Consider the following 26,010-nt stretch of genomic DNA (forward strand, 5'->3'; position numbering starts at 1 on the left):
ACTCACTGCCTTTGCTGAAAAGCTGGAATTTAGATGACCAATTAAAGAGGACCGGGAATGTAGCCAATCATGTGTAGAAGCCCAGCTGGATCTGCCCACTGACTGCCAGAAAAACCTTAACTAAGTTCTCATTTGAGTGAGCAAGTTCATGTGAGCAGAGAGCAGAGAGATCACGTTTGGATCTTCTTTTGCACTTTTGCACATCTCCAATCCACTTGCAGATATCCTCATGCTGTCTCTATTCCCTACACACAGAGTCACATTTACTCTCGCCACTTTTGTCATGATAGTGACGCCATACTTCACTCCCATTAAATGTTTTGTTTTCAGTACAAAGAAAAAGTCCAGAAAAGTTGAGAAGAACTTTTTTATTTTCTTTAAAGTTGTGCATTTACTTCAAAGGGTAAACTGTGTGCACTGCATTTTGTTTTTCACAACAAGGTCAAAATGTATTAGACACTCTTCATTTTCTAATAGACCCATCCTTTGTAAAACCATTAGAAACCGTTGCACAGTGCTGGATTTAGCAGTCTATAAGAAGTCAAAGGCCCAGCATCAAAATCCATGTTGTGTATTATATATTCACTATAACCAGAACTGACATTTTGATTTCTTGTGAAGTAAAAATATCTTTATTTAAATATGATTCCTTTATATCATAAAAAATAGTTTATTTCCCCCTTCAAAATGTTGAGTGACTAATGCTATAGCAGAATATTGTTTATGTTGTAGGTTTGGACTGTATTCAGGTTCCTGTGTGTGAGGATGTCAGAGTGCTTGTGAGACGACTCTGTGGACTTAAAGCAAGGCCTCCTGAGTCACATGGCTGCAACAGTGACTGCTTACACTGGATAATGCTCTTTATATTGTGTTTTGTGTTGATAAAAATTATTATAAAATTCTGATTCACCTTGTACAAAATCACTTTATAGAAAACACATTTGCACAAGGAAATGTGGAGCATTATAGCTGAAGAAACGAAAAGCCACATGAGTACAAAATTAAAATGGAGCCTCGACACTGCAAAGGGGTAATACAGAGGCTGTAAGTAAGTTGTAGTGAGAATCCATTCCATACAGACATAAATAAAGGTGCAATAAATAAAAGTATAAATACTGAATAAATAGTCTGTGTTGTGTGATTGCTGTGAATTCTGACTTTGTGAGCTTTTCTGAGCCACTGTAGGATTTACATGATGAAGGTTTGTCTTCAGACAGAGGATCCCTTCATGGTTTTCAATAGAAACATGGCTGCTGTTGCACTAATGATTCTGCTGTGCACTAGTTTCTGTGTGACTATGCCAACCACAGGTATTTTAGTGACTGAAAACATTAAAGGATTCCATAGCTCCTACGCCTTTTATTCTGCATCTCCGATGACTAATTATGCAGCTTTATATTTTGGTCTTAATTGTTTTACAATGAAAACAAACGGAATTCCCATCATATTGTACCTTTCCATGATGCTTTGTAGTGTAATGAGGTTTTACTGTGCAGACAGCTGTGAGCAGCAGCATGTGGTTCACAACCTAGCAGAATCTGAGCCATCTGGTGCTTAATACAGGATCCACAACTGAGAATTCTTATATGACAGCCAACCAAGAGGGTAGCCATTCACTGTCAAAGTTGTGTGAACCTCTGAAGAATCTCTATACCTGTGATTACCAGCTGATACATGTACATCAACAATTCACTACATACCTCCCCTAGATTTGCATTTTCTGATTTTAGTTGATCTTATTATTATTTTCTTTTTAACCTAATCCCTATTGAAGGCTAAAAGTGTTAGTATTCTGAAAGATAAACACATAAATTCAATTATTGCCTGATGATGTTTTGCAATATGTCCATTTTGGATGTCAGTCAATATTGTATGTGACCAAACAGTGCTCCATTTTGAGAACACTGCTCATCATTGCAGTCAGAATGAGATCAACTTTAGCCATACTGAAAAAATGTATATATGGTACTTTTACTCCTATTTAATCACAATATCTGAGGTGCACTTTCAGTCTCTGAAGTGACTAAGGAACAAGATTAAACATGGGATTCCACTCATTTTATTTTTCAATTCAATATATCTTTTTAATCCTGACACTTCTCATTGGTTGCCAGTGTTGTAATGAGGTAACTTGCTGAAATTTCACCCGGATTGAAGTTATTTCCACAGGAAATATCATTGAATATCTCACCTGTAGCTAATTAGAAAGACAGAAGAATTACATTTTAACAAGATACTGCAAATAAGTCCTGCTCTATAAGCAGAACTTTCAACCAAGCCAACTTATTGTTCCCCTCTACCATTTACCCATACCCTTTTCCCAAGTGTCTTCACACACCAACTCAGTACATGAGACAGGGTGAGCAAATGACAGAGATTCCTGCTTTAGGTCATGGTCTCTTTCCCTGGCAGTCTTCGGTCGTTGAAGGTGTGCATGTTGATGACCTCCTCTGTTTTCACCATGACAGGCGGCTGGGGCTTGTGTTTGAGCCGCCGCTGGCACTTGAGGGAAACCCGCAGTTCGTCCACCATGGCACTGCAGAGTGATCTCTGCAGTGGAAAGAATCAAAAGAGAACAAAAACTATTTCAGACCATTCCCTAGTTCAAATATTATTGTCTAGAAATCAGCCAGCAAACTGCCTTAGATTTTAGCACACACCATCTCATCTTAGAGCAGGAAAATAATCATGAAGTATGGCTGAACATCCAATTGTGATTTTTGGTCATATTGACCACTCAAAGCACTTTATCATTGCAGTATGCAGTTTAATTCCTGTAGCTAGATAGAATTGAATATCTAGCATAAGGCATCTTATGGAAAAAGGCTAAACTTAGCCTGGCTATTGCCTTCCAGTGTAATTGTACTAAAGAATTTTTGCTTCCAGCCCAGTTTGGTCTGTCTCCTTTCAACTTGGATTGTCTCTGATTTTTGACTGGGCCAATCAGGAAACAGAATGAGAAGTTGTGAACTATGATGTTGATTTTCTTTGCTGTTGTACAATTGTGGTCTGCCTGTAGTTTTCTCAATGGCCGTTCAGTCCATGTTGGCCACGCTTCAAAATGTTGAATTAACATTAACAGCCACCTGGTTCAGATGTCTTCTGAATGAGGTTATTTACTGTGCAGGCTATTTCCAGTAAGCTTCCTAAACTGACGCATTATATATGCTGCAGTCAAATGTGAGCATTTGGTTAACATTTAAAACCTCAACACAGTGCACATCTACAGGAAGCAATCATTTCTCAATACTAGAGAGCCAAGGGCCACAGTATGGAGCAACGTGTAAAAACCAAGGGGCTGGTTTTTACCAGGGTAGGCTGAACTGGGAGAAAGCATAAAACAGCATAAGAGGTTTGGCCAAACAGTGGATTCCATGAAAGCTCATTGCGCCTGTGGATGGAAAAGGGAACTCTGACTTGTATTTACCTGGTATAAAATAACAATGGGATGAGCTGCCCAACCTGAGCTGCTGTATTCTTGTGTTGTTGAAATGTCGTACTAGCCATCGATTGTCCCCAATAAACATCCAAATTCCAAACTTTTTTTGCAAAAGTCAATGTGAAAAATGTTTCTAAATTCCAAACATCCAAAATTTTCTTTATGATCATTAAGTCAGCTTCATATAAAATACATACACATGAATAATTGAGGCTATATGGAAATTTGCACAATTAGTCTTAATATGTTTTGTTTCCCTTGCAGTGTCCTGTGAGAATAAATCAGGAACACTTAGAACAAGCCCTGAAGTGGTTTGAGGCTGAAATGGACACAACTAGTATGAAAATTGGTCCATGTATATTATTAAACCCAAACAAGAACTCAGATAATGGTTCGAAGTTGTTATCCAATTCCTGATTTTGTGCACAAAACAAAAATGGAAAAAAACAGATAGCGAGTGCTTAATTTTTCATAATTCTATTTTTGACAAGTGGTCTGAGCTGGAAGTTCTCTCTGTCCCTCACACTGAGACCCAGTTTTTAATTAATTTGATTAAACGGCAATAACATTTTTTGTTTCGCTTTTTAGTGAAATGTGTATTTTGGCTACAGTTTGCATGTGTAAAGAATGCAGAAAAGAAATATAACCTGCAAACTGATGTGTTAGATTAGCAATTAGCAGTTGTTGCTATAATCTATCACAGTGATCAATTATTAACAATTGCAAAATAAACATTAAAACTATACTAATGCAACAGACTGTGCAATAGTATGGTTCTTTGTGTGGGAAATATTTCAGTGCTCTTTGGTATTGAATCCTGAAACATAAAGTAGGATTGTTGTCGATTGCTATGGCAACAAGACTGTGTTTATATGTATATATTTGTATCACCCATGCTAAAGCTAAAGCTTGGGCAATACAGAGAGCAAGATAGAAGTATAGCACTGAATTAATAATACCTACATGTCCAAGTTTCATTGAGTTAACAGAATTATTCTACTGTAGCAGCATGGCTACAGATGACATGTGAAAGAATAGTTGTTTTGCCCTTCAGCGTTGTGCACATGCACAAAATTTCATGCAGGGGATTATATTTGTAAATCTGATTGGATTAAGTCAGTGCCTCACCAGCTATGAACCTCACCGCACATCACTGCAAGAAACATTAAAAGAATTAGTTCATTGATCATTTTTATCAACCTGTATGTAGCCATAGCTGGTGCTTTACAACTGGATGATTTATTTACAATACTTACCAAACTTATTTTCTTATCATCAGATTGTAAACTCATATCTTACAAAATAAACAGGGACAAAATGTTTCCATCAAAATGTATTTATTAGAATAACAAACAAGCAGATATTCAGCCCATGTTCGAAGAATTATGAAAAAATATTCCTATAATTTCATTAAAAGACAAGGAGACAGTGGCAGGTCAGGAGGAGGGAGACGGTCACTGGGAGATTCTGGGAAGCTGCATCCAAACCTGGAGCTGAGGCCTCTGCTCCTGAAGAGCTGCCTGTCCGAAACAATAATAATGAAATAAAAAAGTTCACACTGCACATAAGAAGCCAATCAAAGGGAAATGTATACTTCACTCACACAGTTATTTTTCTTAACATGAATGTAGCCTACAAACTAAAAAATTCAGAGGAAAGGAATATTAGAAACTGGTATTGGAAGAAAACACTGTGGTTTAGAAGATTCTAACAGCTTCAGAAGTATTGAAATCTTTAGATGTTATGTTTTGCTACATGTATAAACGACACATATACAAACATAGTAAACACTTCATATCACACTATGAGCCACTACGAACAGAAAACAACAGAGTGACATGCCAAGATGTCACTCTGTTGTTAGCGGGGAAAACACACTCCACCCGCCCGCTGAGCCTGGAGCCGCCTGGCGCTGTTAGCGGAGTTATGCTGCTCCGGAAACTCTGGAGAACATTTCAAAGAAGCCTCATTTCAAAGACAAATGTTGGGAAACTAAATTTGTTTATGTATAGTAGGTAATAAAATAGATTTGGACAAAGACAGACACGTTACCACACATCAGCCAAGCTAAATTCTTAGTTAGTCATTCTTAGTTTTGGATGAACTAAGTGAGTAGATGAAGCTATGAGGGCTACTTTCTCACCTAAAAAGATCTTAAAACAACTTTTTGTGACAAATTAATAGTGTACTCACCTATATTTACCACTGATGTTCTGGTGGTGCAGTCAACAGAGGCCATCTTCCTGGCCCAGGTCTGGAGACCAGACAGACATGGCTGGATGTTGGTGTTCTTGCTCTTGCTTAGAAAATACTAAAATAAAAACTCAAGCTAACCATTTTTCTAGGGTATTATTTTTTCCTCACAGGAGCATTACTTAAACTGACTTGTGGTTTGCAGGAAATACTACAGCGTGAAATGATCAAGACCGTCTGTCTCCAGTCTGTATAATGCCTATGTGTGAAACGGCCCGACTACAAGCTGGACAGAGAGAACTTCCTGGTCAGGACACTTATCTCATTAAAAACAAAATCAAAATTGAGTACCTCGCTATGAGTTTTCCCTTTTTTGTTCTGTGCACAAAATATTAAAATCTCAAGAGTATAACCCCCCCCCCCAAAAGTATTAACAGAGAGGTGGACTTGGTGAGTTGGTCAAAAAGAATAAAAAGGTACAGAACAAGGGCCAACCCAGTGCAAGGTTGTTGAAGCCCTGCTAGTACCAGACTAAAGCAAAAATAGTGAAAAAAGAACCTACTGCAAAAGAAAAAAGAAAAAAGAGGACAACTGGTCTCACCAAGGCAAAATCACAACAAAAAAAACAAACAAAAGCCAATAAAACCTACAGCCTGGCAGCTGAAGAAGGGAGCTGTAGGCCTACAACGCACCTCATCATCAGGACTCATCCTGCTGGTGGAGGAGCCAGTGGAAGCAAAAGAGACGAAAGGCAGGTTTACACATGGGGTCCCAACAGCGCCACAGCTTAAAACAACCAAATATTAATTACAAAATATAAGAAAAAAGCCAAACCCAAATATATTTCAAAGGAACAAAGAAAAACAATTGAACTAAAGTCTATAAACAAAACAATCTGGAAAAATAGACAAAAATAATTAGAATGTGCCCAAAGCACATAGTATCCATTTTTGGGGCCACGAACAGATTTTAATTCAGGGCCCCACATACCAACATATCAAAACCAAATACTTCACCACTCCAACGCTACATTAAGCCTGTAGCATATTTACTATTATTAGTGTCATTTGTAATTAGCTTACACTGAAAAAAGACAAATTACAACACCAAGTCTTACCAAGTGTTTTTGATCTAATATTACTTATTACTCTTGAAACAAGACAAGGTTACAACTAACTTTTTCCAAGAAAAGAAAAAAAAAACACCTCGTGCTGCCAGTCAGTCATTTTGACCAAGAAGTGTCAAACTTGATGTTTTTTCTTGATTTAAATATTTTATTGTCTAAATTTAAAAAATGAAACTGAGCAACATTTATCCTCAGCATACAAAATAGAGAAAATAAAAATTAAAAGATGTGAAAACCTCACTGGAATGTAAAATAATAAGTTTCCTCAGTTTTGTCTCAAAGATGTAATAGTTCTGTGCATGAAATGCATCTATAGGGTCATTTCATTCTCACTGAAAAAAAACAAAACATGGTTGGATCAGCAGATTAACTCCAAACAGGTCAGGTTTGATCACTTTTAAGGTGATTAAAGTGTGTAGACAATTAAATGTATATAAGTAATTGCATAAAGATGTGCCACGCAATTGTGGAGCGCTGTGGTTCTGATGGAGAAAAGTGCCAATGGAAGGTTTCAGATGGAGTGTTTAGTCAAAGATCATATTGATCTGCTAGGAAATGTTGATGTGTTATATGCTACTGATCGCTAACAGCTACTGATCTTAGGCAGGAGTTTGTTCACCCACCTATAAACAACATAGTCACGACATGATATCTATGTAAGTATATATATATATATATATATATATATATATATATATATATATATATATATATATATATATATATATATATAAAAATTAGGGATGCTCTGATAAGGTTCTTTGCTGCTGATTCCGTTCACCCATGAGGGCTGATCACTTGGGTTGGGTTTTAATTTTTCACTTTAAGTATAAATGCTACTATGTGATCTGGAAAAATTGAAAATGATCTGGAAATAAATTCACCTAATTTAGACATAAAACATGCAAAATACTTGCAGGCTATTCAGTCAAAAGAACAACTGAAAAACCTTTTATTGTTTTACTCAGTAAAATAATATTTAACAGTAAGGTTCTCAGTACCATAAATTATACACAAGTCCAGTAAATCTCACTACACTGCCTATATCAAATAATGACAAAAAAAAGAAAAGAAAATATTCAATCAAAGTCAATTGCAGTTTGCATCAAAATAAACAATCCTGAGCTTCAGTGTGAATGAGCGACGACTGCTATTTCAAATTTCTTTGTAAAGTGTAAATAGCAAGTCCACTCAGTGATGTAGTGGATCAGACATCACATGACTTATTGTGCGCAGCAGTATGGCATATGCACTGTTGCTTTGCATTGAGTCAGGAATATCGGTCAGGAAAATGATATAATCAAGAAAAGAGTCTGAAAAAGGAATTGTTACACGCTCGCACTTTGCTTCCAATGTTTTGCTACTAATTGAAAACTCTATGAGAGCAAGATAACAAGGTCCAAGAGAATCGTATTTCATAAGTCAGTAAAACGTTTAATTAAAAAATATAAAAAGTGGGGAGTGACTTAGTTATGGGGGGGGAAGGGAGGGGTAGAACCAGCGGACACGCATGTGCTACCGATTTCTTTGCCATACAAAGAAACCTGGAATGGAGTAGTGGAACGGAGTGGCAATGTAATCACAATGCACTGTAAGCTATGTAATGTGTTTTGAGGCAGTTGACCAAAATCCCGGACGATTTTTAAATTCCCCCCGGACATTTTTTTAGGTCTGAAAAGTAGGACATGTCCGGGAAAAAGAGGACGTCTGGTCACCCTACCCTGAACTAAATGCATCATTTAACAAATGATGCATTGATGCAAATGTGGCAATATTCAAAGCAATCGTTGGATGAGATATTTTATAAAGCGTAGGAGTTTGTTAAATTTTAAACCATGGCTTCTACAGCAGCAATTAGGTCCAATTAATTCATTGACCATTATAAAAGAGAAATTTACTCATTCCTCTATTGCATCTTGACAGAACTGACAGAAACTAAGTTGTTGATATATATTTACATACCCAGTTTACATATCCAAACATCGACACTTTTCACATCTTTAATTTAAAATGCAAAATCCAATTAAGAAAACTGGATGAGCAATATGTAGCCTAGGCGTAAATTCAAGCTGTGAGACTCTTCAGCCTACCAGCATCATCAATTACCACGCCTCCGCCTCAGCCAACCAGCACTGGACGTCGCTCTGCCCCAGCCAATCACCACTCAAGAACTCCTTCATAAGGCCAAAGGATCCACCAGCTTCAGCCACGCTTCGAGCTGATGCGTGCTTTTCCTACCTCTCTGACATTCAGTCAGCTAGTTCAGATACTTCCTCTCCCTCAGCGATCCTCGGTCCTCCTATTTCTGGTCCGGCCTGCAGAAGCACCCTCTGATCATCCTTTCCTCGTTTCATGGCTCTGATCCAGGGAATAGGCCATGCTCCTGTTGACTTTCAGCTTCTCCTCGCTGATCTCTTTATCCCCATCATGCCTTCCTTCGACCTGTCATCGCCCTCAGTACAAAATGAAAACACTTAAGGATCTTGAGAAACTTTTCCATTTCTGCCCCAGTGTCTTAATGAAAACCAGGGAGATGCAGCATATCACCCTATTAGTTTAAGAACTATGGACTTTTCATGGGGAATCAATATTTAGCTTAGGACTTTACTTTTGCCTTTCTTTAGGTTCCTTCTAAAGCTCTTTGAACTGCCTTGTTGCTGGAAATGTGCTATGTAAATAAAATGTCCTTTCCTTGATGAACAATGGGGAAAAACGGCATTTAAATCAATCACCTAATATAGCTTATCTCAGCAGCTGTTTGTTCACCATCCCATTCTAGTAAATTAGTTTTAGAATGCTCAGACATTACAGGTCCTGTATCTATACCTCTTTCACTCCATGCTCTTAAGTTAGAGAGCTTGGCTCCCTAACTTAGACAATCACGTCCCTCTCATGAATCTCCACAGCTCTGCCTGGTCTTTAAGTTTCTTAGAAATCCAATATTTATGTGTAATAGTAGTAATAGTTTTTATTTTCATGTGTCATACACCATATGGGCTTACAAGACACACTAAAACAAATACAACAAGCGGACAGACATAAATGTTCTTTAAACAAAAAGTGTCCTCTTTCCAAGGTACTTTAGTAAATAAATCACTTCTCATTGTTAAATACAAGGGACAATAAAACAAAAAGTGCACTTGACTCAAATCACACAAATGACAACGCATTAAGGTCACGACTGCAACCACATCACCTTCAATGTGCCAGCATTTTTAAGACCTCTGAAAAATTAACACATTTTAAGGCTAATTCAGGTATTATTTTTAGATTGATGAATTCAGTGCCTTTTAAGACTTTTCAAAGACTCATGGGAAGCCATCCATCCATCCATCCATCCATCCGTCCATCCATCCATCCATCCATCCATTTTCTGTTCACCCTGGTCCCTAATGGGGTCAGGAGGGTTGCTGGTTCCTCTCCAGCTACGTTCCGGGCGAGAGGCGGGGTCACCCTGGACAGGTCGCCAGTCTGTCGCAGGGCAACACAGAGACACACAACCATTCACACACATTCACACCTAGGGAGAATTTAGAGAGACCAATTAACCTGACAGTCATGTTTTTGGACTGTGGGAGGAAGCCGGAGAACCCTGAGAGAACCCACCATGCACAGGGAGAACATGCAAACTCCATGCAGAAAGACCCCGGGCCGGGAATCGAACCCAGGACCTTCTTGCTGCAAGGCAACAGCTCTACCAACTGTGACACTGTGCAGTCCCCATGGGAAGCCTGTTATAGTAAATATTTTCCTTTGTAAAAAATGAAGATACCATTATTTTTTTCAAAATGAACACAACATGAAATGAAACATGTAGTGTAGGAAATGCTTCTCCATTCATAGAGATAAAGTCTGTTTTTGGTTTTAATACATCTACTTAAAGACAAACTGTCCATATGCTGCAAGCAACTACTTTGTAAGCAACTACATTTACAAAGCCCAAGCAAATACTCATTGATGAGTCTTTTATTCATCCTTATGTTCACACTGTATCAGTTGATTGTCTAAGCTACAGAACGTTCTCATGTATCTTTCTATTTTTCTTCCTACTAAATTTAAGGAGCTTTTAATAATAATACAAAGTGTTGGAGAACACTGGTCCAATTCTGCTTGCACTCAGGGGGAACATTGTAAATATAGTTGCCTGATGGTGGCATTTTGTATTGACTTTGGCTGCTTGAGGTCATTGGATTATAGAGATTTTCTAAGGCTTGACAATAAGCTGGAGCAGTTTTAATGCCATGTAACTGTGTGAAATAACTCAGAGGGCTAAAGAACTGAAGGGTCATAAACCCAAAGCTAGGTGTAAACTTGAAAAGAATAAAGGTACATTTTGCTGATGTGAATTCTAAACCTGAATGTGCTGCATACTTATGTATTTACCAATCAATATAATCTTGATTTAATCTCATTATGCATGTTTTTCTTCTTTCTGTAGAACATTTTTGTTGATTGTATGTAAAGCTTCAGAACATGACAGGAAAACACAACAGCCAGAGACTACAAAAATACAGTAGGAGAACTTTGGAAAACTGCTTTTACAAGCAGTTAAATCTAACTTACTAATACATTTTCATCAAATGTTCTCAGTGCTCTCTCGCTGTCACACTTTTATTTTAATATCTTAGGTGAAATATAGCTTGCAATACTAACCTAAATTGACAAAAGTTTCCTCTGAGCACAGATACCGTCATGATTGAATGTCCTTTTGCAACCATTGGGAAAAAAATGTCTCTGGTCTTGTATATGATACATTGTATGAGCACATATTTTGTTGTGACCAAAGCCTGATTCTCACAAGAAGTGCAGCTTTTTGGATTAGGGGTTTCAGTTTAGGAATAAGGTGTGAATTGAGTTTAGGAGAAGAGTGTGTTTGTGCTTGTGCTAGTGCTGACTAATGACATGAGTCCCTCGTGCAAAGTTGAGTGTCCCTGCACTCCCAAAGCCTCCTTAGTCTGCAGCAGCTTCAAGCAGGAAGAGAATAAAGAGCAACAACAACAAAAAAATTAGGAGGAGGAATGTAATAAAGTGGAGAAGCTGAAGTGTTGGCAGATGGTTCAGGAAAGGCAAGAAGCCAAAAGAGAAGGACTTAAGGCAGCTAGCCAAAGTAAAACCTATTCTCTCCAGACAACACTTTGAAACATTGATCCATGCATCTGTGACCACACAGCTGGATTACTGTAATGCACTTTACATAGGAGTCAGTGATTTATATATTTCTCAGCTTCAGAGGGTACAAAATGCTGCTGCATGTCTTTTAACAGGTACACAAAAATTTGACCGAATTTCCCGTTTTAGCTTCCTTACACTGGTTGCCAGTACATTTTAGGATTCATTTTAAAATCCTTTTATTTGTTTGTAAAGCTCTTAATGGTCTCGCTCCTCCCTATCTGTCTGAGCTGTTCCATTTTTACACGCCCTCCCGTTCCCTCAGGTCCGCTGATCAGCTGCTTCTGAAGGTACCAAAGACGAAGTGTAAGCTCAGAGGGGACCGTGCTTTTTCTGTGGAAGCTCCCAAGCTATGGACTGATCTTCCTCTGGGCATAAGACAGGCCTCTTCACTCGTTGATTTTAAGTCCCATCTTAAGACCCATCTGTTTTCTTTTGGTGCAGTCTGAGAGGTTACACTTTGTTTTACACTTTGTTCTATTTGTTTATTTGTTTTATTGTGTCTGTATGTATTTCATATTACAGTCTTTGCTGTTATATAATAGCATTGTATTTTATGATTGTGCAAAGCACCTTGGTCCTGTCGGTGTATAAAGTGCTTCATAAATAAAGTTGATGATGATGATGATGAAGGAGGATAAGCAGGTGGGAAAGGACAACTGTGGCAATCATGGAAATATGACAGACAGACTTGAAGATGACAAAAAACTAAAACTATGTGGTTTATGATTGCAGGAAATTTTCTACTAAAATTACTTTCCCCACAGATTTAAATTGAGCTAAATAGGTAGGAAATATTTTCTAAGCCCATTCTAAAAACATCGTAAGCACAAACTGACATGAAGAAGTGTTATGCACTTAGATGGTGTTATTGGAAAAAGTGTTCTTTATAAATCTCACAAAAACCTGTCAAAAAAGTAGGCACTTATTGCAAACATGACCCATCCTGTGGGCTTATTTATTCCCTTTTGAAGACAGACATAAATTATTGCAATGTATATTCTGATAGTGTCTGTCCTGAGGCATGTTTAAACACAGAAAGTTTGGAAACTGTCCATTTAAATCTTTTAGCAGTGAAATCTTTTACCATCAGTGAGAATGACATTTTAATTTGAGATTTTTAATAATTCATTTGAACCATTTTTCTTGTAGGGGTGCACTATAAATGCAAACATTGCATTTAATTAAAAATAGTAGGTTGACCTAAATCAGTTTTCATCAAACTGTTCTCAAATCTCACTTATAGTAAGTTATTTCAGGGTTCGTACCAGTCATGCCAAACATGGAAAGTCATGGAATTTGCAAAGAAAAGCAAAAAAAAAAATGCTGTTCCTTGTTTCTGTGGGTCTCAGGCTTGAACGCATTTGGTCTCATCTCAGTTTTGGACATTGAGGACTCGGGATTTTATTTCAAGACTGGTCAAGGCCACAACTGTGGGAATCTCACAGTTATTCTGCATATTGTCCAGTTTACTTGTCAATGTCCTTGTCTTCAGTGGACGCACAACATACCGATTTAAATCCAAGCAATGACACGACTTACTAACTGCGTGTTGTTGTTAGCGCTGTCACACATCGCCTCCTCCTTTAACTGGCTCAGAGCTGGAGAAGATGCCGGTCCAATTGTCAGTAATACATTTACCTACATAAATCATTGGAAGGTTTATGGCAACATGTAAATTCAGCAGTGCTTCGCCTTCAGAAACAGTAGAGACTATGTCGAACTTTTGTCGTCACTTTGAAAGGAAGCTCAACGAATGGTAAGTTATGTAGAAGTGGTGTTAGCAAAGCTAGTTGAACAGGGACAAATCTGTTGCATTTGCAATTATGCTTATTGTGCAACAGCGCCGTTACCAAAGTCACAAAAAAGTTCAGGAACAAGACGATTCTTCTGGACTGTGAATGATAAGACTGGAGTCTCACTGAGAACCTTTCTTTGTTTTTGTAATGAATGCTCTGCTCACACTGCAGTAGCTATTATTCTGTTTTATTAAAAATATATATTTATTTAATCATCAAATAAGCCTTGAATTGAAGACTAGTGGTGTTGCAGTGTGTGTGCCTGTCTGCTCCGAACCTTTGTAGAAGCAGTTAGTTCTACATACATGTACAATCTTGTGTTTGCATTACTGCTGATATGTTTTTGTTTATGATATTATCATCACATGATACCTCAGTCGATACACTGACACTTTTCAGTTCATACCTGTCTGTGTGGGCTTCATTTCCTCCCTATCTGCCTCCACTACACTTTTACATGTTCACTAACATTCAACTTGGTGGGTTAAGGTCTGTCAGTCATACTCCTTTCTTTATGAACCTGTTGTACATGGGTCATGGAAAAGAGTCTTGGAAAAGTCATGGAAATTTTTCTAAGTACCAGTGAGAACACTGGTATTTAGAATTTGTGGTTGAAAAGTCTGTTATTTTGTGCAGGGGTTAAGCACAACGCGCATAACAAGGCTGTAGTCCTTGACGCAGTCATCGCAGGTTCGATTCCCGGCCTGGTGACCTTTGATGCAAATCTTCCCCCTCCACTAGAGCCAAAAACAAACCTTTAAAGAAAAAAAAAAAGCCTCTTCAACTCACTCTAGCTGAGTTGGATTAACTTAGAAAAAGTTATTGCTGCCAACAATAATAGTCTGTGCTTGTCAAAGACCGGACTAACCCCCTGTGCCACTACAGCACGCCCCACGTTTGGAGGCCTTAGTCCTCGACACGGACGTTGCGGGTTCGACTCCCGGTCCCGACAACCTTTGCCGCATGTCTTCCCCCCTCTCCTCGCCCTCCTTCCTGTCTGCCTACCATCACAAAAATACGAGCCACTAGCGTCGCAAAAACTCTTTGGAGAAAAAAACAAAAAAGACAGGACTACCACTGTGTGTCAACCTGTGTTGTTATTTGTACTACTTGATTTAGTAATGCTTATTTAAAATAGGATTTCTTTTTTGCTATTTTTAAGTTTACTTTGCTTAATTTTTTCGAAGCAATGGGTTTGCATTTTACAGTGTAGACTGATAAGAAAAAATTAAACATCAATGAAATGTAAACACAAAAATTATGCTTTGAATTTGTTGTGGATTTTCTAACATTCTTAGTGTTGAAATTAGATATAGAGCCTCAAATATCCTCTTATTCCTACTTATTAATTTATATAAAAATGTATATTTATCCATTTAAAAACTATGTTTAGAAATATATTACTTAGTGTTGCATGATGTAGTGCAGGACTAATTAACCTTTTTGAACTTGGGGCCCAATTTTTCCAATCTTTTTCACGGACGTGACCCGGGACAAAATTAGATACTAACCATCTGACTTGACTTTTGTTCAATATAAAAATCAAATCCATGTATGGCTTACCAAGCAAAAAGAATCTAACATAATTACATCATCTTGTGATAATCACAAGGAGATTTATTTATCATTTGTATGCACACCTGCAGATAAAACTTTTCTCACAGGCCGCAATTCACAGAACAGATCAATAAGAGTCAAATTAAAGGCCTATGACCATCAGACCATAATGTATTGGGGCCATTATAGAAAGAAAAAAAAGGAATAGTAAATTTCTGCCAAAAACCTCAGAAATTTTGAGAAGCCTCTCAGAAGTGTTCTAGAAAAGACACAGACATTTATAAGTTTTAAAACTGGAAGAAAAAGACTTTTGAATCTCTGAAAATGCCAAAATTTTCTGAAATTTTGGAAAATGTTTGTCGTTTGATACTTTGAAATTTACATATTTTTCATAGTAAAGTTCTGAGATTAATCTGAAAATTTCAGAAATTTTTTCAATATATGTTTTGAGTTAAAGTTCATACATTTTGCTTTGTTTAGAAAATTTCTGAGGATTTTGGCAGACATTTACTACTTTTTATATCTATGGTGGTTAAAATGGTTAAATTAAATTTTATGCTCAAAAATAAATAGCTGAAATAATTTTGAAATCAAATGTATAGAAAAAAATATTTAAAGTTCAAATATAAAAATAAAGCTTTATAACCTGTAAATTAATTTGAAACTGCAACAACAAGAACTAGAAGCTACCCATAACTATGTCAAATAAATAACAGTCACAACAGTTTATCTTTTGATAAACTACCACATTCATTTTTTATTTTCCTCTTAATGAGACAGATGGTCTGCATCAGCTGTTTGCTGACTTCTTCTTCTGCTCATTAGAGTTTGTCAAACAACTGACCGCCACACTATGTGGTGGAGACTTGTATTGTAACTCAGCGCCTGAAACATGATACTGCACACATACTGCATCAAATAAGTATGTTTGACCTGTCTGAGCTTCAGATGAGGTTATATAATGACACACATCAAGAGTTTTGTGCTGTTCATTTAAGGTTGTATTTACCTGACAAAAACAAGATTAGAATTTATCGTTCTGTGATATAGAAAAAACATCTAATTGAAACTGGATTTTCTTTTTTCTCTGAAAGTGCAAACTATGTTAAAACAAAAGGAAACTGTTACTTGCTTTGTAACAGTGAGGAAAACATCTTCCCTAACATTTGGACTAGTATGATGAAATGTAAACACATGATGCCATGAGCACACATGATTGATGAGAAAACAAATGCCAAAGTCTTAACAAATGCAATTAAATAAACAACCTAGTGGGGACTGATGTTTGAAAAGTTATCAAATCTTTATTTATGCTGTAATGAACCTTTTGAACAAGCTTTGTTTGCTGGTTTCACATCATATTTATCTTGAGGTATTGTAGAAATTTCAGCAAATGCATAGTCTCACATGTTGAATTAACGTGTTTGCTCAAAGTTTTAAAACAGTATTAACAACTCTTCTAGGTGTATGAAAATATTCATTGATAATCACAGAAAATAATTAGAAGGCGTCTATTTTTGTTTTTCTCAATTCTTACAGAAGTTATTAAAATGCTAATTATAAGGTGTGCACTGTCAAGCATGTGAAGCACAACAGAGATATGCTTAGTAGCACATTCATCAATGTGACACTTTTAAACATTACATTGAGGAAACAAATGTGCAGTTTAAATGTAGGTAACCGTAGCAAATAAAAATTGAAACAGAATAGGTAACTTTTTTTTCCTCAAATATTGATACTCATTAACACTAGATTAGTCAATCCACAAAACTGCTAATTTTTTTATTTTGGCATCAAAACAGCAGTGAGGCCAGAAAAAGACTCAGATGTGGCTTTTAAAGATTTTGCCTTTTTGAAGATCCCTTTTTAAACCACCAACATGATTACAGTTGAAATGACAGTGAATGAAAATTTAGGATTTTTTTCTGTTACATTTTAGTTCAAAAGAAAAAATGTTTACCTATTGTTCATATTTCTTCTCAGAGGTAATGTCTAGCCTCCTACGTTAAAATATCAATTACTATATTCCTTGGGGACTAAATTAAAATAATAAGTCCAACCTTATTATTGGATTTAAGGTTGGACTTTTGCCAACAATGCATTGGCAATGCTCAGTTAAACAGCAAGTGATTGAAAATGAGCAGCAGGTAAATGAAACCACCAAGCTTGTGATAAACTCAGCCAAGAGACCTTCTTTTACATTTAATGATGGTCCTGTTCCTGATTGAGTCTCAATCACTACAGACTGATATTACTGTTTATAACCTAGTTTACATTTTGTTGCTATAGTCGTATAACTGGTAAAAGCCAGGCTTTTTAAAACCTTAGTTTTAGAAAATAGTGGTTCTAGGCTTTTGAGTCATTTTAACCGGCTTTTACACTTATTAGCAAAAAAGTAAAACACCTAGATCAGGGGTCACCAACACGGGGCCTGCGGGCCCCCGGTCGCCCGAGGGGACCTTGTCAGTCGCCCGCAGAGCAAGTTCTAAAGATAGCCATTGTCATTAGGGAGCACTGCCAACAAAATTATTTGATGTAATGTTTTTACATTGAATTAACATTTACTAATGTTTAGATTTAAAAAAAAAAAGTTAATTATAAAAAATGTTTAAAATAAATTGCTTGATGCATAAAACTCTTTTCTATGGTTAAAGTTCAGAACTGTGCAGACGCCTGCAGGATTTTATCGGAGGGCAGCAGCGCCTGCAGGCTGCTCCCACTCTGTCTACCTTAAGATTTTCTTGAAGTAAAAAAAGAAAAGAATCCAGACTCTCTGTTACTTGTGGGCAACTTGGAATCACACAGAAAAGCTCCAAAAGGGAATCAAACTTACAACTCTGAACTAAGAACTTCTGATCACATAATAGTAATTAATCATATCTGCCATGGTAATCATAGCTGGGGATAGGCACCAGCAACCCTCCCGACCCCATTAGGGACAGAGGGTGATTAGAAAATGGATATATATTTTGTATATATGTTTGTTTGTATACATTCTGTTATATAAACTGAGCCAAGAAAATTGATGTCTGTATCAAACAAGAGCCCTTCGTGTTACTCTGGACCCACGAAGTAGCTCCCAGTCTCAAAAAGGTTGGTGACCCCTGACCTAGATGGAGTGATTCAATTTGATCCTCATTTGATTCATGTCTACACCAGGGATACATCATCAAAGACAAAAAAGAAGAGTCACAAATCGAGCATGGAAGCTTCACAGAGATGGTGTTAGAAGTAATGGTAGCTCAGTGTTTTTACTTCTGCGAGGTCTCCACTAGGTGGTGTCAGGGAGCTCGGCTGGTGGGTTTAGGTTTCACAGGTGTGTGGAAACACACCTGCAGTCCCTCATCAAGTGGAGCTTAAGAAGAATCTACGGCCAGGAGCGTGCGCAAGAGCCGCGCCCTGATGGGAACACTTGCGCCGACCAGCAGCAAGTACGTTCGTTTCTTCGTGTAGGCGTTTCATGTGTTCCCGTTTTATTTATTTATTTTTATGTTTTTGATGTAAAATGGAGACTATGGCGTGTTTTCTTCTATTGTGGATGGCGCTTTGCCTTTCCTTCAGTCTACAATCCTCTCAGGACCATCTGGCCTCCTTCAGCTCCCCTCCCGGATCTAATTTTTCCATCTTTGGATTCTTTTACTGAACATAAGAACGGCAAGAGGAAAAAATTTAATCCTCCACCACGTAAAACAAGGAAGCAGGGTAGACGTGGTGGTTTGCTCCAGCGTTTACGGAGACAATCAGTTTCTCTCATCCCACTACCATCCATCATTCTTTGTAATGATCAATCTCTCCGCAACAAATTGGATGAGCTCCAAGCACAGGTACGATTTCAACATGAAGCATGTTTATTGGCGTTTACAGAAACTTGGCTTTCGGACAGAGATCCAAACACGGAAGTGACTATTGATGGATTTGGCGCGCCAGTACGTCTGGCTTGGGATGCTGGTGTTACTGGCAAATCACAAGGAGGGGTGTGTGTGTTTGTATGTTAATAAACGCTGGTGTAAAACTGTTATAGTCAGAGAGAAGTTATGCACTAAACACATTGAACTGCTGTCCGTGTCTCTGCGGCCTCTCTATCTCCCTCGAGAATTTCCCCAGATATTTATCGTCCTTGTGTACATCCATCCAAGAGCCAATGAGGAGCAAGAGTCAGAGTCCATATCAGAAATGACACAGAAGCTGCTGTCTGTGTCCTGATGCCCCTGTATTCATCCTCGCCGATTTTAACCATAGTTCATTAATAAGAACTCATAAGGACTTTTATCAATGTGTCACCTGTCCCACCAGGAACAACAAAATTCTGGACCTGTTATGGTTCTGTCAAAGGAGCTTATAAATCTGTCCCTCTCCCTCCATCGGGTCGAGCTGACCATATTTGACTTATTCTGCCCTGAGAGGTAAAACCACCACTAGACAGATTAACAACTGGACTGATGATTCCAAACTCAACCTGCAGGTTTGCTTTACATAACAGACTGGGACATGTTTAAGAACTCCTGTAGTGACATTGATGAATTAACTGATGTTATTAGTAGCTATGCAACTTTCTGTGAACACTGTGCGATTCCAAAGAAAACAGTGAAAATATTTCCTAATAGTAAACCCTGGATGTCAAAATCATTGAAAAATCTGCTGAACGAAAAGAGGAAAGCATTCCGTGAAGGAAACCTCAATGAGGTGAATTTGCTTAGAAGGGAAGTTAAAAATTAAATAAAAGAGGCAAAGTTGAATTACAAGGAAAAGCTGGAAAAAGACCTTCCCTACAACAGACTGGGCCCAGTTTGGAATGGGCTGAAAACAATTGTTGGCTCAGAGATCAAGTGCAACAGGAAGGTGGTTCTTCCTGGGTTTAATTCTGATAACCAACTGGCAAATGAGTTCAATATGTTTTATCTTAGGTTTGATTCTTCTGATTTTAGTAATGAGATTTTAAATGTGAAAAACAAACGTCTTTGCTGTGGTCATGTCCCTTTTGATGTTACTTCTGTAGCTGAATCTTTTAAACGCTTTAAGGTTAGAAAAAGTCCAGGACCAGATAATATCAGTGGTCGACTGCTCTGTGCGAAACAGTTGGCTCCTATTTTTTTATTTCATCTTCCAGATGTCACTTAACCAACAGAGGGTGCGAAGGTGCTGGAAGTAGTCCATAGTGATTCCTGTGGCTGAGACGAGCCACCCAAAAGTCCTGAAGGATTTTAGACCTGTTGCACTGACTTCCCTTGTCATGAAATCTTTGGAAAAATTGATTAAGAGATATCTTCTTATCAAGACTGAACGTTTATTGGGTCCTTTACAGTTTGCCAACAGGGCCGGTCGGGGAGGTGAGGATGGCACTGCCACTTTACTAAACAAAGTTTCAAGTTGATAAGTCATTGATGATCCTATTTTATAGATCGTATATTGAATCTGTGTTGACCTTTTCCCTCCTCGGTTGGTTTGGGAATCTTAGTATTAGACCAAAAAATGCCCTGAGCAGAGTAATACGTACTATCAATAAGACCTTAGGGGTTGATCAACACTCACTTACAGAACCATGTAAAAATCTAATCATTAGGAAAACTGAAGTCATTATTGCCGATTCTTCTCATTCTTTAAATGCTGAGTTCCAGTTTCTACCTTCTGGCATCAGGCTCAGACTTCCTGGTATGAAAAGTAACAGGTACAAGTTCTCTTTTGTTCCTACAGCAATATCTCTTTTTAATGCAGAACAAGGTGCAAGTCCCCCTGCACCTGATATAGTGTAGTAACTGTTGGCCAATAACGAAACACACTGCTGTATTCCTCCTTTTATGTGTTGATCTTTGTCTTGCCACAAGGTTAATGTCGCTGATTTACTCGTGTCTTTGAAGAGGAAATAACAAAAAAAAAAACTTCCACAGCGCTTCGATGTAAAGTTGTAAAACAAAAAATTTATTCCAGTTTCTTGCGTTCTTTACATGAGCAGTTAAATCTTAAAACCTCTACAAACAACTACGGTTGAAAAACCGTGTGGCTCTATCAATTCTTGCAGCGACCCGCCTCCTCCTCTCTCACACCCCCGTTAACCCCAGGCCGCACACCTAATTTGCATAAATTGCAAAGTGGCCAATGAAATTATAAGGCATACAAACTTAAAATAAAACACTTTTCACAAAACATTGTGAAACCAGCTACATGCAATACAACAATGCCCCCCAAACCCCAACAAATTAACCCATCAAACTATCAATTAAACAAATAAGTTTGACATTAACTGAATACCTCACACATTAACCTGGCCTCCACAATCTTTATTTTATGTGGTTTTTTTTATCTTTGATACTTTGTCTTTTAGCTTTTTATACTTGCTGCAATATCAATTGCCCAAATTGGGACACAAATAAAATGAATCTGAATCTGCCAGGAGCGGGAGACTCAGACTGGACAGTACGGTAGGCCGGAGAGTTGTGGCGGTGAAGGCACGGCCAGGCTGTGAATGGTTGGACAGAGGTCAGAGGGAAATGATGCATCAGGAAGTGGTTTCGCAGAAATGGATGAGGGTTGTGATGGCGGGGAAAATGAAGGGATATGGCAAATTCAAAAAACTCAAAACAAACAAAAAATCAAGACAACAAACAGAATTGTCTGTTTCTGAGTCTGAAGGAGAAACAGGTGTGATAGAATTTAAAATAGTTCAGAAAATTATCAAAGAGGGTTTGTCCTTTGGTAAGTGGAATCCGATTAAACTTACTAAAGAATTTAACTTACTGGTTGGAAGAGTGAAATATGTTAAAGTGTTGAGAGATGGATCTTTATTGATCATTTGTAATGATATTAAACAACAGGAAAGGGCACTGAGTATAAAAAAGTCCTAGGTGAAATTGTGAGGGGAGAATGCTAGATAACAGGAAATATGTGTGCGGTGTTATTTCAGGTATTTCTCTTGATGTGCCAGTTGATGACATTACATCTAATATATCAGGAGGGAAAGTAGTTGAAGTCAAACGGTTAAAAAGAAACAAAAATGGAGAAAGGAGTTATAGTTTCTCTATTATGCTAAAGTTTGAAGAGAAAACTCTACCAAACAAAGTGTTTGTGGGATATACGAGTTATGATGTTCAACCATTTATTCCTCCACCGCTGCGGTGTTTTAAATGTCAGAAATTTGGGATATGTAGCTAGTAGAAGAGTTAGTAAAATCACTATTGGGATCACTTATGCAGAAGCGGCTAAAAAGGTTTTTGTTCAACCAATGATGCATCCAAAGAAAGTGACAGGGGTAGAACAAGGAAGTTCTAATTGTTTGGAATTCAGCAAGATTAAAGATGACACTATTCATGAAGAAAAAGAATTTTGTTTTATTCCTGGTTGAGGTTATAAATTGCACTGCTCAAAACACAAAAGAAAACGGAAAAAATTCAAATAATTGTGAAGGCAACCCAAAAGTATCTTGATTTTAAAAATGCTAGTTGGGAATCAATTAAGGAAAAAACTGAATGAGACTCAATCTTCTGAACTTCAATCATGCAGTGGTGGTCCTGCTTCTTCATGTTAGTTATATTCCAGTGGAATGCAAGAAGTCTCATTGTAATGGTCTAGAATTTAAGAAATATATTTCTGATTTGATAATTAAGCCCCATCTGATTCGCATTCAAGAAACTTGGCTTAAGCCTAAATTAGATTTTATAATTCCTGGATATACAACAATTAGGAATGATAGAAAGGAAAGACAAGGTGGGGGGGTGGCAACGTATGTGCAAGATGGTATAAGATATAAAGTGGAATCAATAGGGCAGAGTTATGAATCAATAGTTGTTAAGATCTGGATAGGAAATGGTCAGATTTCAGTAATTAATCTATATAATTCTAGCAGAAAGTTAACCACTCAAGATCTTGATAAAATGAAGGAAAGACTACATGGTGTGGTGATTTCAATTCACATAATATTTTATGGGGGAGTCTAAATACAGATGCAAATGGATTGACTATTGAAGAGTCTCTTGAATTACATTCACTGGTTTGTTTAAATGATGGATGTCCTACTAGGTATGATTGTAACAGGAATTTAGAAAGTTTTTTAGATTTAACATTGGTGCCAAATGGAATAGCTGCAATTACATCTTGGAAGGTGCTGAGTGATTCTCCTATGGATAGTGATCATTTTCCAATAATAATATCAGTTGGATCAGAAGTAGATAAAGAAGAGGAAGTATTGATTCCAAGATGGAGATTAAGTAGGGCTAATTGGGAATTATTTCAATATTTAGTTAATAACTAGTATGATAAACTAGATGAAAACTTGTTTTCTGATGTGGATTTATGCAACTCAAAGATTGTGTCTGTTATTGTTAGTGCAGCTGAAACTGAAAGGGGGACATGTTTAAGAACTCCTGGGGGAAGAGGAAATAAAAATCTGTTCCATGGTGGAATGAGCAAGATAGTTTTGCTATAAGGGGAAGAAATAAAGCTTTTAAATTGGTAAGGAGATGGCATATTTTTGAGGCATTAATTTAATATAAGAAAGCACAAACTATAGTTAGGAAAACTATTAGAGCAGCTCAGAAGGCATGTTGGAGACAGTATTGTAATTCTATTGGAAGAGAAACCCAGTTATCTGAGGTATGGAGAATTAAGAAAATGAATGGTGTTAATAATAACTTCATTACCTGTTCTAGAATTTAATGGGGAAATAGCTGTTAGTAATAAAGAAAAGGCAGAGTTATTAGCACATTAATTAAAGTACATAGTTCAGAAAATTTGTCTGAAGATATTAAGAATTATAAAAAGAAGATTTTAACTGAAAATCCAGGAGTCACTAATAAGAGAATAGTCTCAAATCAAGATCTACATATTCCTTTTACTTTGTATGAGCTGGAAAAAGCTATATTTAATACTAAACACTCAACACCAGGAAAAGATGGAGTTTGTTATAAAATACTAAAACATTTTAATATGTCTCTTAATGTTATATTAAAACTTTTTAATCTGATTTGGGAGACTGGGATTATTCCTGTGACATGGAGTCAGTCAGTTATAATTCCTGTGCTGAAGCCAGGTAAAAATGCAACAGACCCTTCAAACTATAGGCCAATAGCTCTTAGATCTCTATTAGGGAAAATAATGGAGAAAATTGTAACAGATAGACTATCATATTATCTTGAAAGGAAAAATGTATTCTGTCCTTTTCAAAGTGGTTTTTGTAAAGGGAGAAATATGATGGCTGCGGTTCTGTGCCTGGAGTCAGAAGTAAGGAAAGATCAAAGAAATAAAGAAATGGTGATGGCTGTGTTCTTTGACATAGAAAAGGCATATGATATGTTATGGACAGAGGGATTATTGATTAAATTGGAAAAACTTGGTATACGTGGTAAGATTTATAACTGGGTTTTAGATTTTCTGCTTGGACAAATAGAGGTTAGAGTTGGGGCTGCTTTCTCTACTAGATATATTGTTGAGAATGGTACCCCACAAGGCAGTGTGTGTAGACCAGTTCTTTTTAATATAATGATAAATTACATTTTTGATGAGATTGGTGGTATTATAGGGAAATCTTTATTTGCAGATGATGAGGCTCTGTGGGTGTGGGGACATAATCTTATATATTTGCAGAAAAAGATGCAGGATGCCTTTTTGAAGGTGGAAGGTTGGGCAAATAAATAGGGATTTAGAATGTCAGCAGCAAAGACCCAAGTTATTTGTTTGTATAGAAGACATAAGGAAGTTAATTTAAATCTTTATAATCAGAACAAGTGAATATAGTGAGATTTTTGCGTATCATTTTTGATGAAAAATTAATTTGGAAACGACACATAGAATTACTTCAAAATAAATGTAAAAAAGTGAATAATTTGTTGAGATGTCTTTCTGGACAGGAATGGGGAGCTTCAAGAAGCGTGTTTTTGGGAATTTATCAGGCCCTTATGAGATCTTCTTTGGATTATGGTGTATAGCATATATGACAGCTGCTGATAGTCATTTAAGAAAACTTGATAGTGAACAAACACAAGGATTATGAATATGTATGGAGCTTTCAGATAATCTCCTCTAGCTGCGTTACAAGTTGAAACTGGTGAGCTTCCTTTGAGGCTAAGAAGATTGAAGTTAATGTATGTGTACTGGGTAAATTTACAAGGACACAATTATGATCACCCAACTCAGGCTGTGCTGCAGGACTGTTGGGAATGTTATAAATCTGATTGTAATAGTTTTGGATTGATTGGGGACATAAAAGCTCAAAATTTTGGTTTGACTCAGTTCCAGTGTAGTTTTATGGTCCCACAGTCTCCAATTCCACCATGGTCATTTATCACTCCAGAAGTTGATCTTCAAATGGAAAGACTCCAGAATGAGTTATAGTGAATAATTATTTTAGAAGATTTAAAGATAGTATAATTATATATACAGATGGATCTAAAGATCCAAATAGTGGCAGAACAGGAGCAGCTGTGAATATCCCACACCATAGAGTCATGATTAAAAGGAGAACTACAGATCATCTAGCAGTTTTTACAGTTGAATTATCTGCCATTATGTTAGCTTTAGAATGGTTGCTTGATGATGATAGTAGGGTTGAAAGTAAGTATATAATTGCATCAGATAGTCAAGCTGCCTTGTTTAGTTTACAATCTGGCAAATCTTGTAGATTAGATTTATTATTAAGTATATTTCACTTATTAGTTCAGTTACATAATAAGAAATGTTTTGTTGGATTTGTCTGGATTCCTGCTCATGTAGGTATAGAAGGAAATGAAGAAGTAGATATA

General features: G+C 37.1%; 1 protein-coding gene across 3 annotated transcripts in view; it reads right to left on the minus strand.

Annotated features, from left to right (window-relative positions):
* Positions 1–356: 356 nt before the first annotated feature.
* Positions 357–26,010, minus strand: part of grik2 (glutamate receptor, ionotropic, kainate 2) — a 369,508-nt gene continuing 343,854 nt past the window's right edge. For 2 of the 3 annotated variants that reach the window (XM_044116262.1, XM_044116260.1), the window contains one exon: positions 396–2,550. In XM_044116262.1, coding sequence (XP_043972197.1) covers positions 2,297–2,550 — 254 coding nt within the window. In that variant the 3' untranslated portion in view covers positions 396–2,296. Of the gene's footprint in view, positions 2,551–26,010 lie in introns of all 3 variants that reach the window. The other variant, XM_044116261.1, reaches the window with a different exon arrangement.

This window comes from Gambusia affinis, linkage group LG05 (assembly GCF_019740435.1).
Source record: "Gambusia affinis linkage group LG05, SWU_Gaff_1.0, whole genome shotgun sequence".
Lineage (NCBI taxonomy): Eukaryota > Metazoa > Chordata > Actinopteri > Cyprinodontiformes > Poeciliidae > Gambusia > Gambusia affinis.